The sequence below is a fragment of the Trifolium pratense genome, linkage group LG7 (assembly GCF_020283565.1).
Source record: "Trifolium pratense cultivar HEN17-A07 linkage group LG7, ARS_RC_1.1, whole genome shotgun sequence".
NCBI lineage: Eukaryota > Viridiplantae > Streptophyta > Magnoliopsida > Fabales > Fabaceae > Trifolium > Trifolium pratense.
In genome coordinates, this window is record NC_060065.1 from 6753107 (window position 1) to 6772422 (window position 19316).

A 19316-nucleotide genomic window follows, 5' to 3' on the forward strand; every position below is an offset into this window, starting at 1 on the left:
TGCACAGAAACAATAGTCCTGCAAAAAATTGTCAATATGTTTGAGCTGTCCAATCTCTTTGCTTATCTGAAATACTGATCTCCTGAAATAAACCATGTTCTGACCAGCAAAGAGAAATCATATGAATAATTCTAACATATTCAGTTTTTATCGGCAAAAGATTCAACCTTGAGAATATGAGCATACCTTCCAAAAATAAACCACAAATTATCGCATTAGGACAATCTTCTACTTACGAAATTTAGATGCAATATCAATATGTTTAGCATAAGTATTATTACACTACATGAGCTCCAATCAGCAGTTTCTAATTATAATCATTTGAATCACAAAAAAAAATGAAATCATGGAATCAGCATAAGAGAAAATTGTAATAGAATGTGGGAGGCAGTTTTGACCAAAAGACTTTTACATATACATGTATTCAATGAGCACAGATAGTGTGTTGTGACTCTTTTTTGTAGAAGCAATACCCTTATTTTTTTTTCAAGATGCAAACGCCATGTGAGCTCTTCCAATTGTTTCTCAAGGTTAGTCTTTGCTAAACGCAGAGCACCAGCTTCACTAGCCTCCTGGCATATGTAAATTAAAAATGAAAATAAGTTAGGAACAACTTGTGATGCGTTTCCCCCCTTCGAAAAGAGAGAACAGAAAAAAGACCATACTTGTTTAAGTCTGTGAAGCTGTCTTTTTGCTTGTTTACAGCGCCAAAGGCATTGTATTGCCACGATTGAAAATCGATGTTGTTTGAAAGTAGACCGAATCTTGCACATCTTCCAATACGCCTGTGTGTGAATGTTACATTTATGATGATAAAATAAAAAATCAGAATCCACCATACCAAACAGAAATGTCAAGAAATTGAAAGTGAGGCATTACTTATCATGCCCTATCAGAAAACATTTGTCAGAGCTAAAACTTAGAAAACTTAGACTTGAAAGTTTTACATGATCAATCATAATTGCATGCCTATGCTTAAGAATTCAAAGCACTATCCAGAATAAGTCAAATAAACTAAATTTATGTTGAAGAGGCCGTTGCTTTGACATTGTAAAGGTCACACCAACACCATAATATATTCAGTTCATGATAAATCACCTGAATAGTAGTTGCAGCTTTGTGTTCTTTTCTATGCAAGAATCTTTGGCGAATTGTGAAACCACGAACATTTGATTGTATGATGATAGCAGAAGAATACAATGCCGTGTAAGCACGCCTCATCAGACACATACGAATATATTTCTGAATGGAGATAGCTGCTACAGTCTCGCGTTTAGAAGCATATATCTTCCGTGCAAGGCATCCTACAAAAACAACAACTAGTGAAGACCAGGACAATCATCGGTTGAAGTAGAGACCCCTGCATTTAAATGTGATATGCCTACAATAACAAGTATAATTGAGTTCTAAAGGTTCTGAAAAAGGCTGACAGCCAAAAGTACAATCATCAAGTACTATCCACAGCAGAAAAGGAAACTATGTATGTCATATTACTGAGAAAGAAGCTCAAAGGAGATAAAGTGCTACCTATATATATATATAGACATGTTTTAATAATAAAAATAAAAACTTAAGGAGAATTATGTTATAAAACATCAACAACACTGACCCCTGCAGCATGCTTGAAGAGAAACAGCAGCAGCTCGGATTGAGATGAAATCCCTGTGTGCTATAAATGTACGCAGTCGACACTGAATACACTTTGCAGCATTGTCCAAAACTTCAGCCCTCCTAGAGTCTAAAACACCAATTTGACCAGCCCGGAGAAACACTTTAGTCCTACCCAGCTGAATAAGGAAGGAGAAGGTAGATCATAAATAAAACTATCATAAAGCCATTTCAAGTTTGTTCGGGAACAGCAGCATCACACTAGGCTCATAAGAAACACACCTGAAAATTCTCAAGCTTTAGCTTTTGCAATATTTTCTGAGATGTAGCTCTATCATCATAACTGTCAACAAAAAAGATTAAATCAACATTGATGACAACTGAAGCACTTTACTACATAGTCTTAGAATTTTGGGTTTGGCCAAACTCAACTCTACAAAACCGGTTCGCAAAATATGAAAGTTTAGGTTGGTTAAACCTAAAAGACAGACTATTCGATTGGGCTTCACTAATCTGTAGCACCAAGGTGCTACACTATTCGATCGTAAACTACGTCTAAAGACAGACTATTAGGTAAACATCAATCCCATAAAAATTACAGATGCAGTGATACAGTTTACCAAAACAAATGGTAAAGTAATGTAATATTAGGGTTAAACTGTTCATAGTTTTAGTATATATGCACCTTCCATCCATAAATTCAGGAGCTATTAATCCAAAGCGATCTACAAACTCCGAGTAAGTCCTTCGAGTTGGATAACCTGCCAGACTTATCCGAACAGCCTCAAGTACACCCTAAATAAAATTTAGTCCAGGCGAAAAATGATCAATAAATATAGGAATCTGCTAGGGAGAATATCTCGGTGACAAACATGATTGTTATGTCCACCTTTTTTTCTTTTTTTTTTGTCCACCTTATTTATAAGAAAACTGAATAAATCCCACAGCATGTTTGTATGCATGTAAACATGTCAGTCCAACCATATCAATTTCTATTCGGAAAAAAAAGAAATTAACAATGAAAATATAAACAATAAATCAAATTTTGAAAGTCATTAAAAAGAATCCTTCAAATTGCTTCATCAAAAAGTACCTGTTTCCATTGCTCAGTTCAATGAGCTAACATAGAAAAATAAATTCATCATAGTAAAAGTGTAATTGACAGTAATTAGCTAGACATCGGTCAAGGAAACAACTTCTAACATTTGACATAATAGCAATTTGTTTCATTCAGAGAATGATAAGAGTAAAGGAGCTAAAATATCTAAATTACTGACCCCGCAACGTAATTGATGTAAGACACTTGTATTCTCAAACTTTTGTGGTAGATTTGAAGAATTTGGCTTGACGCATCGAATGTAATGAGGCTCTGTTGTCTTCAGTGTTTCCATAAGTGCTTGAAGTTGTTGCTGAAGTGCCCATCCACCAAATCCAACACAAACAAGAAACAAAAAATATCAGCAACTTAAATTCAAATTCTTAAATCTCTTATGCAAATTTGTTCACAATAATGGATCACCTTAAATTCAATAACACGCAAAAGGTAATAGATATGAACACCTTAAATCTGGAAGCCACGGAAGAAAACTTGTAGGATGACCTTGAAGATTCCTCTGGTAAAGAAGGAAAAAGACCCTTCACAAAGGGACATTTTGAAGAAGATAATACATTACAATGCTCTAGAACTACATAATCACGATTTTTGTCTAAAAATGTGTTTGTATGGTATGTGACCTGCATAAAAATATTGGAAGATATTACATACACAATATACTTTGCCAAACAAGAGGATGTACAGCAACACTGAGTCACCTTTCCAGCATAATGAGAAACAGTAAAATCTGTTTCTGAAAACTTCTCCTTTCCAAACCTAGTGTGGGACAAGAAGTGCTGAAACAACTTGGTTGAGAATGTTTGGTGCGTTGATTTTGGAAACATGCTGATAGAAGACAAATTCAGGACTGAATATAATTTGCGAGAGAAATGTATAAATACACTCCAATTCATAAAGCAAATAAATTGTACCATGCTTCATCTAACAGGGCAATGATACCAATGGGCTTCTGCAAAAAGAATGCAACAAAAAATCAATAAATAGCTAAGCAGTAACCATTCTGATTCATATCCTCCTTTTTCCATTTCAGTAGTTGTGGCCTACTGTAATAAATTGGATACATATAATTATCCTAGTAAGCATGAAACAAGCAATCTGTACAAAATGCATAATAGAAACATGAATTTAGAAAACCTCCAACTAAATAAGAAATTAAGTAAAATAAAAAAAACCTTTTCAATCAAATCTAAAACATCTTGGTTGTCTATAAATTCAATGTAACTCCATTCAATTTCTTCTTTTTTATACTCCTCTTGCTCCATCTTGAATACATGCTGGAAAAAATTATAAGAGACAGAGAAGCTGTAAGATGACGGAGTAAAAACAATATCAAGATCCAGATCAAAACACCAGGGAACTAACTTGGTCAAGGCAACATACATAACATAATTCCATACCTCATTAAAATGTTGTTGAAGCTTTTCATTTGCAAAATTGATGCAGAATTGCTCAAAACTGTTGAAGAAAATGTATCCAACTTGAGAAAGGCAATTACTTTAACATATTACCAGTTTAAAACTATAACAACCAACAAAGTTTTTCCCTGCTTAGCAGGGTCAGCTTCAAAGATGAAACAACACAGCACAGCATGATATCATAAACCGTAACCTTCTTCATGCTTTGACCCATAATTTTCGCCAGTCCTCCTTATCAAGGCTTCTACAAGTCTTCTCCACACATACCAAAACCACCTAATACCATTTTTTGCAAAACAAGTATTACCCCAATTTTCCCTCATGCATTTAATCCTAATGATATATTGTGTTATGTGAACACTCACGGCTCGTCCATTTTTTGGCCCTATTTATTTTCCACTTTTTTTCTTCTCCTTAAAAGTAGTAAATAAGTAAAAAATTGTGTTTGACCCAACTTCTCCTTATTTTCTACTTCTTTACTTTATTTCTCTAATCTTTTGTTGGAAAATATTTAGTTTCCTAGTTTGTTATTTCTAGGAGATTCTAAGCTTATCTATTATTTCCTTTTATGTTTGTACTCTTCCTATTTAAACCAGCCTTGAGCTGAGGAATAACACATAACAGTATTCACTTATTATTTTCTACATGGTATCGAGAGCTCCCGATTTTGGGGGTCTCGCTTCCGCAAAACCCTAGCCGCCGTCGTGTTTACAATCTGACCACGACAACTGATTTTGTGTGCGGCACTGTTCACCCGTGGTACTGTTCACACGTACTGTTCATTCGTTGGTACTGTTTACGCGCACTGTTCACGTGGTTACTGTTCACGAGTGCTGTTCACCGGTGTTAATTTTTCTTCGCTGCTTCCGGTACTACTTGGCTAAGATTATTAATTATGACGTTTTTTTATTGACGACGATCATCCACTTTCAAATACCGTCGTGAATGCAAATATTGTCATCGTTTGGGACATACTATTTTTCAATGTTGGAAATTACATGGTCTTCCGCGACCTTCAAATCAGAAGAACAAAGGTGGAGGTGAGGGTCATACATTCCAAGCCAGTAATTCTGATCAAGAGCATCAGTCTTCTTCAATTCAGCTTTCATTCACGATGGAACAACTAGACAGACTGTACAAAATTCTTGAATCTAACACTCTTTCTGGCTCTGTTGCCCCCAAAGGTACTTCTGCCCTTTTTAGTGTCAGTCCCAGTCGTGCTTGGATAGTAGATTCGGGTGCAAGTGATCACATGACAGGTGATTCTACTCTGTTTTCTTCTTATAGTCCATGTGCAGGTAACCATAAAATAAAAATTGCGGATGGATCCTTTTCAGCCATTGCGGGTAAAGGTTCGGTTGTGTTGTCTCCAAGTCTAACCCTTAAAGATGTTCTTCATGTCCCAAATCTATCTTGTAGTCTCATGTCTGTCAGTAAATTAGCCCAAGATAGAAATTGTCAAACTAATTTTTTTCGTACTCATTGTGTTTTTCAGGATTTGAACTCGGGGAAGATGATTGGTAGTGCTAAGGAGAGTGGAGGACTCTACTACTTCGACATTGAACCTGAATCACAACTACCTTCCAAACCAATAAGTTCATGCTTTGAATCTTTTTTAGTTCTGAATAATAATAATGATGATGTTATGTTATGGCATTCACGATTAGGTCATCCTAGTTTTCCTTATTTAAAACACTTATTTCCTGAGTTATTTCGTAATAAGGATTTATCTTTGTTTAAATGTGAAGCATGTAAATTTGCAAAACATCATCGTTCTCATTTTCCATTACAGCCCTACAAACCATCAAAACCTTTTTCTGTTATTCACAGTGATGTTTGGGGCCCTAACCGAACGAGCACACTTTCTCATAAAAAATGGTTTATCACATTTATAGATGATCACTCAAGAGTTTGTTGGGTGTACTTGTTAAAGGGGAAATCTGACGTTTGTCAGGCCGTAAAAGATTTTGTTAAAATGGTGCAAAATCAATTTCAAACAAATATTCAAGTATTTAGAAGTGATAACGGCAAAGAATATTTTAACACAATGTTGAGTGATTTTTTTCGTGAAAATGGAATTGTGCATCAAAGTTCATGCCCTAACACTCCCCAACAAAATGGAGTTGCAGAAAGAAAAAATAGGCACTTGTTGGAGGTGGCTAGAGCTTTACTTTTCGCAAGTAAAGTACCAAATTATTTGTGGGGTGAAGCAGTTTTAACTGCTGCATACTTAATTAACAGAGTGCCCTCCAAAGTTCTTAATTTTAAAACTCCAATTCATATTTTCAAAGAATGTTTTCCTAATGATCGTGTTTCAAACGATTTGACCTTAAAAATCTTTGGTTGCACTGCATTTGTTCATGAACATAAGAATATTAGCAAACTTGAACCGCGTGCTATAAAATGTGTTTTTGTTGGGTATTCTCCAACCCAGAAGGGATATAAATGTTTTGATCCAAAAAATCAGAAAATGTTTGTCACCATGGATGTTACATTCTTTGAAAACAAACCTTTTTTTGACACGCATCTTCAGGGGGGAAATTTAAATGAAGATTCGTCTCAAACTGAGGACATGAGTTTTTTTAACTCGTTTCAAACTGAGGACATGAGTTTTTTTAATAATTTATCTTTGCCGGTATCACAAAGTTTTAAGACTTATACTTCTGCACCAACGAAAAATGGCCATGATTCTTTATCTAATCCTACTCCTGTTATGAGTAGTGAGCTTGGTGAATCCGAGGCTACATTTTCTCATGAAGAAAACAATGAGAATCTTGAAAACAATGATAATGATGATCTAATTGAAATGCCACAAAATAATGAGTCATATAAAGATAATAGGTTTGAAGAAGGAAACAAGACTTGGAAAGGAAAGGTTTTTGTGAGAAAGAATCACAAAGAAAGTGATGAGTCCACATCTCAACACTGTCATGAATCTGAACCGGGGGATGATCAACTTCCTAAAAAAAGAAAAGGTAAGTCTATCTCTGTTTCTGAGAGTCGTATTTTGTATCCCGATATCGATGATCTTGTGGCTGTTAGAAAACCTGTTAGATCTTGCACTAAATACCCATTGTCCAATTTTATATCATATTCAAATTTGTCTTCGTCTTTTTCTGCCTTTACCTCAAAATTGTCTAGTGTAGAGATTCCAAAAAATGTACAGGTTGCTCTAGAAGTTCCAAAGTGGAGGGAAGCTGTACTTGAGGAGATGAAAGCTCTTGAAAAGAACAAAACCTGGAGTGTTATGACACTACCGGATGGCAAGAAGACGGTTGGATGCAAATGGGTGTTTACTGTGAAGTATAATTCAGATGGGTCAATCGAAAGGTACAAGGCTCGATTGGTGGCTAAGGGTTTTACCCAAACTTATGGTATAGACTACTCAGAGACTTTTGCTCCTGTTGCAAAATTGAACACTGTCAGAATTCTCTTGTCTCTTGCTGCTAACTTAGATTGGCCCCTACATCAGTTGGATGTTAAGAATGCTTTTCTCAATGGTGATTTAGAAGAAGAAGTATATATGGACATTCCTCCTGGCTTTGAAGACAAGTTTGGATCAAATGTATGCAAACTAAATAAGTCTTTGTATGGATTAAAGCAGTCTCCTAGAGCTTGGTTTGAAAAGTTCACTTATTCCATGAAGAAACAAGGGTACATTCAAGGACAAGCTGACCACACCTTGTTCACAAAGTTCTCCCAAGATGGAAAAATTGCTGTCCTAATTGTTTATGTTGATGATATCGTCCTTACTGGAGATGATATAGTTGAAATGGCAAGAGTAAAAGAGAAATTAGCATTAGACTTTGAAATCAAGGACTTGGGATCCATGAGATATTTTCTTGGTATGGAGGTTGCTCGATCAAAAGATGGTATTGTAGTTTCCCAGCAAAAATACATTCTAGATTTATTGAAAGAAACAGGAATGAGTGGATGTCGACCAGCAGATACTCCCATGGATCCTAATGCAAAACTTTGGGAAGAAGGTAGTGTTCCTGTTGATACTGGAAGGTACCAGAGATTGGTTGGGAAATTGATTTATTTGGCACACACTAGACCTGACATTGCTTTCTCGGTTAGTGTAGTAAGTCAGTTTATGCATTCTCCTTTTGAGGAACATCTTGAGGCAGTCTATAGGATACTGCGATATTTGAAAGCAAATCCTGGAAAGGGATTATTTTTTAAGAAGACTAATGAAAGAAATGTGTCTATCTTTACCGATGCTGATTGGGCAGGTTCAGTCACTGACAGAAGATCAACCTCCGGATATTGTACCTATGTTTGGGGTAATCTTGTGACATGGAGGAGCAAGAAACAAGGAGTTGTAGCAAGAAGTAGTGCAGAAGCTGAGTTTAGAGCTATGGCTCAAGGTATTTGTGAAGGATTATGGATCCACAGAGTCCTAGAAGAGCTTAAGATGAAAATTGAGCTTCCATTGAAATTATACTCTGACAGTAAAGCCGCTATTAGCATAGCTCATAACCCAGTTCAACATGACAGAACCAAGCATATTGAGATCGATCGACATTTCATAAAAGAGAAGTTAGATGCCGGAATCATATGTCTACCTTTTGTAACTTCGAGTCAGCAAACTGCAGATATCTTGACCAAAAGCTTAGCAAGACCCACCTTTGAGCATTTGATCAGCAAGTTGGGCATGATAGATATCTATGCACCAACTTGAGGGGGGGTGTTGGAAAATATTTAGTTTCCTAGTTTGTTATTTCTAGGAGATTCTAAGCTTATCTATTATTTCCTTTTATGTTTGTACTCTTCCTATTTAAACCAGCCTTGAGCTGAGGAATAACACATAACAGTATTCACTTATTATTTTCTACATCTTTTAAGGAGAAATAGGGCCAAATACAATTTTCTACTTCTCTATTTCTTTTAAGGAGAGTAGAAAAGTAGAAAATAAGTATGGCCAAACGGGGTTCAACACTAAATTTAATTTCTTGTTGGCTCTTCACTGCAATTGATTTTTTTCTAAAAATAGGATTGATCAAATGGTTGAGCGCTATAGGTTTTTTTCTATTACTTAAAGTACTATAACTTACACAAACACTAGAGAATGGAAAGTAGAAATACATGCCTGACCCACGCACCAGAATATTATAATATTTCAAATACACAGTTAACCCACACACTTCAACTCTCAACAATCCACATAACCAAAAGAAAATTCTTTCTCCTCAAAAAGAAAAGTATGTACTTGAAAAACATCTTACCTGTTATCCTTAAAAGACTCAAAGCCATATATATCCAATATTCCAATTTGCATCCTGGAATTGATATCTTGCCCAACCGTTTTATTGATCTTATCAACAAGCCTGGTAAAATAACAAAAAAATAAATAGAATTTTCACTGCAAATTTTGTGCATGATAAAAACAATATAATCTTCAATAATTCCACATTGATAATGAGCATACCAATCAAACAAACGAGCATAGACGGTTTTCGCCAAAACATCCCTGCCAGCAACAGCAGCATTGCAATCAAGAGCTTTGACAATATTTCCTTCGCGGGTTTGTATTGTACGAGTACATAATGTTGCTCGTAGTAGGTTCAGATCACACCTAAAGAGAGAACCAGAGGATGAAAACTTCTTTGAAATTATGATCAGTCATTAAATATTACGGAGAAAAGACCAAGCATACGGGTTTAGGTATTCTTATCATCTGTAAAATCATACCAAAATATTATAAGCAACGTCTTCGTCACTAATACTCTTCATTAAAAACAATTTCAAAGTTACCTTCTCAAGGTAGTGAATTATGGCATCACTTATATTGTTGTCTACAATAATCTATATTTATCTATATTATATAACCTTACTTTCCCGCCTAAAATCCTCATGGTAAAACTATAATGTAATTCTCCAGATCAGCCCTAAAGGCTGAGATTTGCATTTGGCAGTTATATCCTATGTCGATGGTTTTACAGAATCATGAAAGAGTATCTCAAGGGTTTTTTTTTTATTTTGACCTGGCGAGTTTTGTTCTCTTGCTTTAATTTTTTTTGCTGGTTCACATCCTTTGGTTAGTGTTGTAGAGCAGATAGTTTCATTTTTTTTCAAATGTAGAAATTTAATGTATAGGGCATAGCATGAGCCATCATACTATAAATATAGTTTTTTGTAGAATTCTTGCAATTAAATTTCAATTTGTCTTTCAAGTTTTCATTATTATGTTTTTTATAGAAATCATCTTTCAACATTGTGTATAAAAATCCCACTTGAAAATGTAGAATGAATGACTTGTATTTCACAATGAGGTTGTCCAAATTTATATACAAGAGAAATCTCTCGGGAAAGGAAAATTAAGGAAACTGTATTAACTGCGATAAATAAAGAATAATCAACGCTCCCCCTCAAGCTAGAGCATATATATCATATGCATCCAGCTTGTTACAATTTAATCAACCTGAGGAACCCTATCAAGGAAACTATATTAACTTTGATTTGTATTAAATGGGAATCTAAATATATGAGTAGTAGATTGATTCCTATTCCTAATTTTTAAAAAATATAATAGGAAACAAAACAATGGCAGATACCCTTATAAACAATAAGACATCCAAATTAAAATATGATTCCTGCTCTAAAAATAACATAAATTGCATACTTGAAAAGGTTAGCAGCCATCTGCAAATGAAATGTTGATTTCTCATCCTTTATTATTGATGAGTCATGCTCTTTCCCAGGAGAAAATTCAACATTTCCCAGATGTAAAATTGCAGCTAAGGTGCGAAATATGGCTTCCTGTTAATAGGAAAAAAGGATAAATATAAGGGAAGGCTGCAAGCAAATTCAGGACAGCATACAATAAAGCAAAGTGGGTGACATCATTACACCTGATCCTCGTGACTTATGCCAACAATATTCATTGCTCTTCTCGTCTTTATGTATTCTTCTGCACTGCTTACCCCGTCTAATTCATAAACTTTACTTTGATTCAAATAGTGGAAGTGACTTGGATGTCCTAACTTGTACTTTTCTACATCCTAAAAACGAGGCAATCCAATTACAAAGTAGAACAATTAGTACATTGGCCGCAACAAAATAAGAACAGTGACTTGAATTTGTAAAATATAGCATTATCATGCAAAACTAACAACAAAATGTATAATCAAATATATATTTCACCAGAAATCAAGTACCCTTTCAGATGCACACAACTGGTAAAAGCAGTGATAATTTCTTTCAGGATCCGTGGTCTGCACTACTCGTGATCTTTCCAATAAGTAAGTTCTAATTGCAGCACCAGATATTTTACCACTTGAATCAAACTGAATTTCAACGAACTTCCCAAAACGGCTGCAACAAAGACATGGGTTTATCACTATCAGTAATGTAGTCAAACACGAGATCTTAAGTCGGATTGGTAGGCCGATGAAAGATCGTAACACAACTCGTATATCCTACCGAAGCGCAAAATTTTAATTTCATACACACACACACACACAAAAACATAAAAATTATAATATGAGAACAAATAACCTTTTTTTTAAACACAGCATTAAGTTACTAACTTCCAAGAGTACCTATGAACTTAACTTATAAATCATTAATTAAAATCGAGTACTCAAAAAGGCTTGTACATCATTCAAAAACACCTATACACCATTTACCGAAGACTAAGTTCATAGGTCAAAAAGGCCTATGCATCATTCAAAAGACTAAGTTCATAATCCTGACTCAAAAGACATAATCTATAGGAACAAGTCTAGACATTTAAGATATTTTCCAATCCAAAATCTTGATAGTCATCACCATCTTCATCCTTGTTCTCCTCCACTTCAATAGCAATCATCATCTCACCAATAGAAGGAACTTCCAAATCATCACCAAGCAAGATAGTCAAGATTGTGTGTTGGGTCGTAAGATTTTACGATCATACGCTCCCCAGCCATGGAAACTCACTCTGATTCAGTTAAGATCGTTGGAATGAGTTTTGTGGACAAGATTGTGCTTTCTGGAATAAGATTGTAGTGTGCTTGTCGTGCTGAGTTGTTTTTTTGTGTGACCCGTTTTTTTGGGCCATTAAACTGTGTCGGGTTGGGTTAAAACTTAAAATTGAAAAGCTATTTTTGTTAAAACGCTGATAAAGCATTTTCCTTTCTCATAGACCACAACAATGGAAAACAAAACCCTGATTGCCTCCTCTCATTCCTTTTCCAACGACAACGTTTGCAACTGATTCCGGCAACGTAGTCCACATGTTTTGCTATGCTTATGTTCTTCATTGTTTTGCTCTGTTTCATTCACCTTTGTTTCATCAACTATGTTTCATTGTTTCTTCAACTTTGTTTCATCATTTCATCCATTTTGTTTTGTTTCTTTCACAACATAGCAATGGCTTCAAGTAGTGGTACTCAAAATGTTCAACCAACTATAGCTTCTGCCTCAGTTCGGGTTGCAGAGGTTGCAAAAAATAGTCGTGGAATGAAAACTGACCCAGCATGGGAACACGGTGTTATGATTGATGAAGCTACAAGAGGAGTGAGGTGTAATTAATGTCTGCAAGAATTTACAGGAGGTGCTTATCGATTGAAACATCATTTTGCTAGAACCAGTAAAGATGCCAAGTCTTGTAAGTTGGTTCCAGATGATGCCAAGAAAGCTATGGAGGATATTGTCTATGGCTTAAAAAAAAAGTTGCTGAAAAAGAATTGTATTGACATCGAAGGTGATGTTGTTGAAGCTAAGGTAGGTGCTGATTCACATGGAAAGAGGAAAAGTGTAGGGGAGATAGCACGCAAGGATATGTTCAAATGTTTGACAATGTTGCAAAGACATTGCTTTTAAGTGGGTGTAGTGACTCCTCTTTTGAACATATCCTTGTGTGATATCTCCCCTACACTTTTGCTCTTTCCGTTTGAATCAGCAGCAACCTCAGCTTCAGCAACAACACCTTCGATGTCAATACAATTTGTTTACAACAACTTTTTTTGTAAGCCATAGGCAATATCCTCCATAGCTTTCTTGGCATCATCTGGAACCAACTTACAAGACTTGGCATCTTTACTGGTTCTAGCCAAATGATGTTTCAATCGATAAGCACCTCTTTAAAATTCTTGCGGACAGTAGTTACACCTCACTCTTCTTGTAGCTTCATCAATCATAACATCATGTTCCCATGCTGGACCAGTTTTCATTCGACGGCCATTTTTTGCAACCTTTTCAACCCCAACTGAGGCAGATGTTATAGTTGGTTGAACATTTTGAGTACCACTACTTGAAGTCATTACTATGTTGTGAAAGAAACAGAACAAAAGAGATGAAACGATGAAACAGAATTGAAACAAAGTTGAAGAAACAATGAAACAAAGCAAAACAAATGAAACAGAGATAAGGAATGATGAATGTAACAGCCCAGGCCCCACCACCTTAGGTGGTCTCGGCACTGTCACCTCACGATCTTCTCCACCCCCTCTCTAGTGGAGTTTTTGCCTTCCGTGGGAATCGAACCACGTACCTTGGGGTTCAAGTACGTGTTCAATCTATTCCCACTACCAATTGAGCTAACCATTTGTAACATCCAAAACCGCTTTCAGGATGATCGACTGACCCCACAAACCAACACGAGTCTTTTCAACTTGCTTTGTCCTCACTCGCACGCTTTCCGGGAAAACTTCCTAGAAGGTCACCCATCCAAAGACTACTCCAAGTCAAGCACGCTTAACTATGGAGTTCTTATCGAATGAGAGATCAACAATGGAAAACAAAACCCTAATTGCCTCCTCTCATTCCTTTTCCAATGACAACGTTTGCAACTGATTCCGGCAACGTAGTCCACATGTTTTGCTCTGCTTATGTTCTTCATTGTTTTGCTCTGTTTCATTCATTTCATCATTCACCTTTGTTTCATCAACTATGTTTTCATTGTTTCTTCAACTTTGTTTCAAAACTATGTTTCATCATTTCATCCATTTTGTTCTGTTTCTTTCACAACATAGCAATGGCTTCAAGAAGTGGTACTCAAAATGTTCAACCAATTATAGCTTCTGCCTCAGTTAGGGTTGCAGAGGTTGCAAAAAATGGTCGTGGAATGAAAACTGACCCAGCATGGGAACACGGTGTTATGATTGATGAAGCTACAACAAGAGTGAGGTGTAATTACTGTCTGCAAGAATTTACAGGAGGTGCTTATCGATTGAAACATCATTTGGCTAGAACCAGTAAAGATGCCAAGTCTTGTAATTTGGTTCCAGATGATGCCAAGAAAGCTATGGAGGATATTGTCTATGGCTTAAAAAAAAGTTGCTGAAAAAGAATTGTATTGACATCGAAGGTGATGTTGTTGAAGCTAAGGTAGGTGCTGATTCACATGGAAAGAGGAAAAGTGTAGGGGAGATAGCACGCAAGGATATGTTCAAATGTTTGACAATGTTGCAAAGACATTGCTTTTAAGTGAGTGTAGTGACTCCTCTTTTGAACATATCCTTGCGTGATATCTCCCTTACACTTTTGCTCTTTCCATTTGAATCAGCAGCAACCTCAGCTTCAGCAACAACACCTTCGATGTCAATACAATTTGTTTACAACAACTTTTGTTGTAAGCCATAGGCAATATCCTTCATAGCTTTCTTGGCATCATCTGGAACCAACTTACAAGACTTGGCATCTTTACCGGCTCCAGCCAAATGAGGTTTCAATCGATAAGCACCTCTTGAAAATTCTTGCGGACAGTAGTTACACCTCACTCTTCTTGTAGCTTCATCAATCATAACATCATGTTCCCATGCTGGACCAGTTTTCATTCAACGGCCATTTTTTGCAACCTTTTCAACCCCAGCTGAGGCAGAAGTTATAATTGGTTGAACATTTTGAGTACCACTACTTGAAGTCATTACTAAGTTGTGAAAGAAACAGGACAAAAGAGATGAAACGATGAAACAGAATTGAAACAAAGTTGAAGAAACAATGAAACAAAGCAAAACAAATGAAACAGAGATAAGGAATGATGAATGTAACAGTCCAGGCCCCACCACCTTAGGTGGTCTCGGCACTGTCACCTCACGATCTTCTCCACCCCCTCTCTAGTGAAGTTTTTGTCTTCCGTGGGAATCGAACCACGTACTCTGGGGTTCAAGTACGTGTTCAATCCATTCCCACTACCAATTGAGCTAACCATTTGTAACATCCCAAACTGCTTTCAGGATGACCGACTGACCCCACAAACCAACACGAGTCTTTTCAACTTGCTTTGTCCTCACTCGCACACTTTCCGGGAAAACTTCCTAGAATGTCACCCATCCAAAGACTACTCCAAGTCAAGCACGCTTAACTATGGAGTTCTTATCGAATGAGAGATCAACAATGGAAAACAAAACCCTAATTGCCTCCTCTCATTCCTTTTCCAACGACAACGTTTGCAACTGATTCCGGCAACGTAGTCCACATGTTTTGCACTGCTTATGTTCTTCATTGTTTTGCTCTGTTTCATTCATTTCATCATTCACCTTTGTTTCATCAACTATGTTTTCATTGTTTCTTCAACTTTGTTTCAAAACTCTGTTTCATCATTTCATCCATTTTGTTCTGTTTCTTTCACAACATAGCAATGGCTTCAAGAAGTGGTACTCAAAATGTTCAACCAACTATAGCTTCTGCCTCAGTTGGGGTTGCAGAGGTTGCAAAAAATGGTCGTGGAATGAAAACCGACCCAGCATGGGAACACGGTGTTATGATTGATGAAGCTACAACAAGAGTGAGGTGTAATTACTGTCTGCAAGAATTTACAGGAGGTGCTTATCGATTGAAACATCATTTGGCTAGAACCAGTAAAGATGCCAAGTCTTGTAAGTTGGTTCCAGATGATGCCAAGAAAGCTATGGAGGATATTGTCTATGGCTTAAAAAAAAGTTGCTGAAAAAGAATTGTATTGACATCGAAGGTGATGTTGTTGAAGCTAAGGTAGGTGCTGATTCACATGGAAACAGGAATAGTGTAGGCGAGATAGCACGCAAGGATATGTTCAAATGTTTGGCAATGTTGCGAGGACAATGTTCCATTTGAATCAGCAGCAACCTCAGCTTCAGCAACAACAGCTTCGATGTCAATACAATTCGTTTTCAACAACTTTTTTTGCAAGTCATAGGCAATATCCTCCATAACTTTCTTGGCATCATCTGGAACCAACTTACAAGACTTGCATCTTTACTGGTTCCAGCCAAATGAGGTTGCAATCGATAAGCACCTCTTGAAAATTCTTGCGGACAGTAGTTACACCTCACTCTTCTTGTAGCTTCATCAATCATAACATCATGTTCCCATGTTGGACCAGTTTTCATTCGATGGCCATTTTTTGCAACCTTTTCAACCCCAACTAAGGCAGAAGTTATAGTTGGTTGAACATTTTGAGTACCACTACTTGAAGTCCTTACTATGTTGTGAAAGAAACAGAACAAAAGGGATGAAACGATGAAACAAAGTTGAAGAAATGATGAAACAACGGAAAACAAATGAAACAGAGATAAGGAATGATGAAGCGATGAAACGGAGCGGAATGATGAAATGAATGAAACAGAGTTGAACGATGAAACAGAGCAAAAAGATGAAGCACAGAAGCAAAGCAAAACGTGTGGACGACGTCGCAGAAATTAGTTGCGGACGTCATCGCCGAAAAAGGAATGAGAGGAGGCGATTAGGGTTTCGTTTTCCATTGTTGTGGTGTATGAGAAAGGAAAACGCGTTCTCAATGTTTTAACAAAAATAGGGTTTAAATTTTAACCCGACCCGGTTTAAAAGCCCAGAAAAACGGGTCACACACAAAAACAACCCAGCACGACAAGCATGTTACGATCTTATTCCATCTTATTCCATAAAGCACGATCTTGTCCGCGAAACTCATTCCAATGATCTTAACAGAATCGTAGCACTTTTCCATGGTTGGGGAGCGTAAGGTTATTTGACATGGTTTGCATCAAATAAAAAACATTTAACTCCGACTCTAGATGGATTTCTTTTGTTGAAAATTTGGTATCCGGAAGGACCGACTAATCCTAGGGCAGCAATCCCACCACCCACTTGTGGGGGCCCCATTTAAAGCTAGAGTTTTTTTTTCAGCTCTATACAGAAATTGACACCAAGGGGAATCGAACTTGAGACCTTGAGAGGAGCACACTCCAAGGTCCCAAACCAACACCACTAGGCCAACCCAAGTGGGTTGTTCTAGATGGATTTGATCTAGGCATGACTGAGATTGTGATCATTATAGATTCAGCCATATAGATAGCAAGCTTTAGATGAATAAAAAGATAAGACCCGATCATAAGACAGACAAAGGACTCGATACAATATTATTCTTCTTATAATCTGAGAGGTAAGTGGGAGAAAAACCTAGAAATTGACAAAAGATGTAAAGTAGGAAGAACTAAGTTCACCTTGAATTGTCATTTCTGGAAGTCCTTGCATTGCCAAATGCCTCTAAAAGTGGATTTGACTGGGTAAAGAAAAAAGTGAAATTAGCACCCCCATATTGATGCATAAATAAAAATTCAAAGTGAATGAATCACCTAATAGTGATAGCTTACTTCAAGAACTTGTTGTTCAACTGTTCTATCATCAGAAACAGCACGCCCACCAACAAAGGTAAGATACTGCATAATCAATTTTGTTGTCTCTGTTTTCCCAGCGCCACTTTCACCACTGACCAAGATAGATTGGCTTCGACCTTCATTCATCATTGCTCTAAATCATGACCAACAGAAACTTACTAACTTAAAACATGAAATGGCAAGTAATAAATACGACAAAAGAAATTAAATACAATGTGAATACAAAGATTAAAATCAAACGCACACCAACCTATACGATGCATCGGCGACAGCGAATACATGTGGACTGAGCTCTCCAAATGGTGCTCCCTTATACTGCTCCATCATATGGTTATTGTACAAATGAGGAAGCTTTGTGAATGGATTAACAGCTATTAAAATGCTCCCTGTATATGTCTAACAAAGGCAAACAAGTCAGACAAACCACATAAAATACTACAGAATGAATTTTCTGAAGGAGTGTGACAAACAGTACCCACAAAAACTATACATCAACAAATATATGGTAAAGTAGGTAAATTTCATTGTGTGAAATTGTCAAAAATGAAAAGAAAGTGTTTATAGCTACTGGTCATGCACTAGTTTAGGCATTCATTGTCAGTATCGTATCAGCTACCAGGTGAAGTAAAGCAAGTAATGCACCCGTGAATGTGCATTACTTACTATATAATAAAAGGTTTTCTTCATGAATGAAAGCATCAATTTCATAAACAGAGAGCAACAATAAAGCATATATTTTCTTATCATATACTTATAATTCATAGAAATCATGGCAGAGTGTAAAGTGGCTAAGAGCAATATTTCCACACTAGAACAAGATCCTCCATAAAATAACAGCATTTAGTAATTACATAGATAATCTAGTAATGCAAAAGATCTATCAATTCACGAATGTACCGATCCCTAATTACAAACTAGGCTAACCAAACACCAATTTACCATTCCAGATTCATAAAATCCAATAAATAAAGATCATAAAAATGGAAGAATAAGTTAAAGTAGCGACTTAATTGACCATTTAGATACTAAAAAATCTCAGCAATAAAGACTTACATAAATATCATTAAGCGCATATCTTCTCCGAATATTGTACAACACTCCTGGTTCATTCAAATAAGCCAATCTCGTCATATCTTCAACTCCACCATGCTCATCTTCATCGGCATCTCTCGGAAATATTTTCTCCGGAGCAATTACAATAATCTGCTACAACGCCGTCACAACAAAATCAGCATTGAATCGAAGTACTCGCAAGTCAAATTAATTCAAAAAACTGAAATGAAATGATTACCTTATTGCCGGAATCGGTTTGAACGCGAAGTTGTTTATCGGAAGATTCGAGAACTTCAGCAGGAAGCCAAGCGAAATCCCTATCAGGGACCCAAACCTTGGAGCCTTTGCGGAGAGTCATGGTGAAGAAGAATGATTGAAAAAGTGAAACCCTAAGCTTAGAGAGAGAGAGAGAGGGTTGTTAGAGAGAGAGTGGAAGAAAACAGAATAGAGAGAGTGTGACTTACGGGTTGAAGTTTGTTTGTTTAGATGAAATTTGGGGTTCCCGCTCTCGTTAATTCTAACGGGTACAACTATGAGTCAAAAAATGAAGAAACTGCGAAGTAT

The 19316-nt window shown here is 36.6% G+C and overlaps 1 protein-coding gene across 10 annotated transcripts in view; it reads right to left on the reverse strand.

The window, feature by feature from the left end:
• Positions 1-19316, reverse strand: part of LOC123894197 (myosin-15-like) — a 30326-nt gene extending 11010 nt beyond the window's left edge. For 4 of the 10 annotated variants that reach the window (XM_045944120.1, XM_045944119.1, XM_045944117.1 and 1 more), the window contains exons 1-21: positions 18991-19286; positions 18753-18902; positions 17950-18095; positions 17676-17832; positions 17526-17584; positions 11298-11454; positions 10992-11141; positions 10763-10899; positions 9569-9715; positions 9366-9467; positions 4120-4177; positions 3895-3996; positions 3634-3671; positions 3169-3547; positions 2886-3017; positions 2294-2403; positions 1891-1951; positions 1610-1787; positions 1099-1304; positions 666-785; positions 474-572 (exon numbers count right to left, since the gene is read on the reverse strand). In XM_045944120.1, coding sequence (XP_045800076.1) covers positions 474-572; positions 666-785; positions 1099-1304; positions 1610-1787; positions 1891-1951; positions 2294-2403; positions 2886-3017; positions 3169-3547; positions 3634-3671; positions 3895-3996; positions 4120-4177; positions 9366-9467; positions 9569-9715; positions 10763-10899; positions 10992-11141; positions 11298-11454; positions 17526-17584; positions 17676-17832; positions 17950-18095; positions 18753-18902; positions 18991-19110 — 2808 coding nt within the window. In that variant the 5' untranslated portion in view covers positions 19111-19286. Of the gene's footprint in view, positions 1-473; positions 573-665; positions 786-1098; positions 1305-1609; positions 1788-1890; positions 1952-2293; positions 2404-2885; positions 3018-3168; positions 3548-3633; positions 3672-3894; positions 3997-4119; positions 4178-9365; positions 9468-9568; positions 9716-10762; positions 10900-10991; positions 11142-11283; positions 11455-17525; positions 17585-17675; positions 17833-17949; positions 18096-18752; positions 18906-18990 lie in introns of those variants that run through there. The other 6 variants (XM_045944125.1, XM_045944121.1, XM_045944122.1 and 3 more) reach the window with 6 other exon arrangements.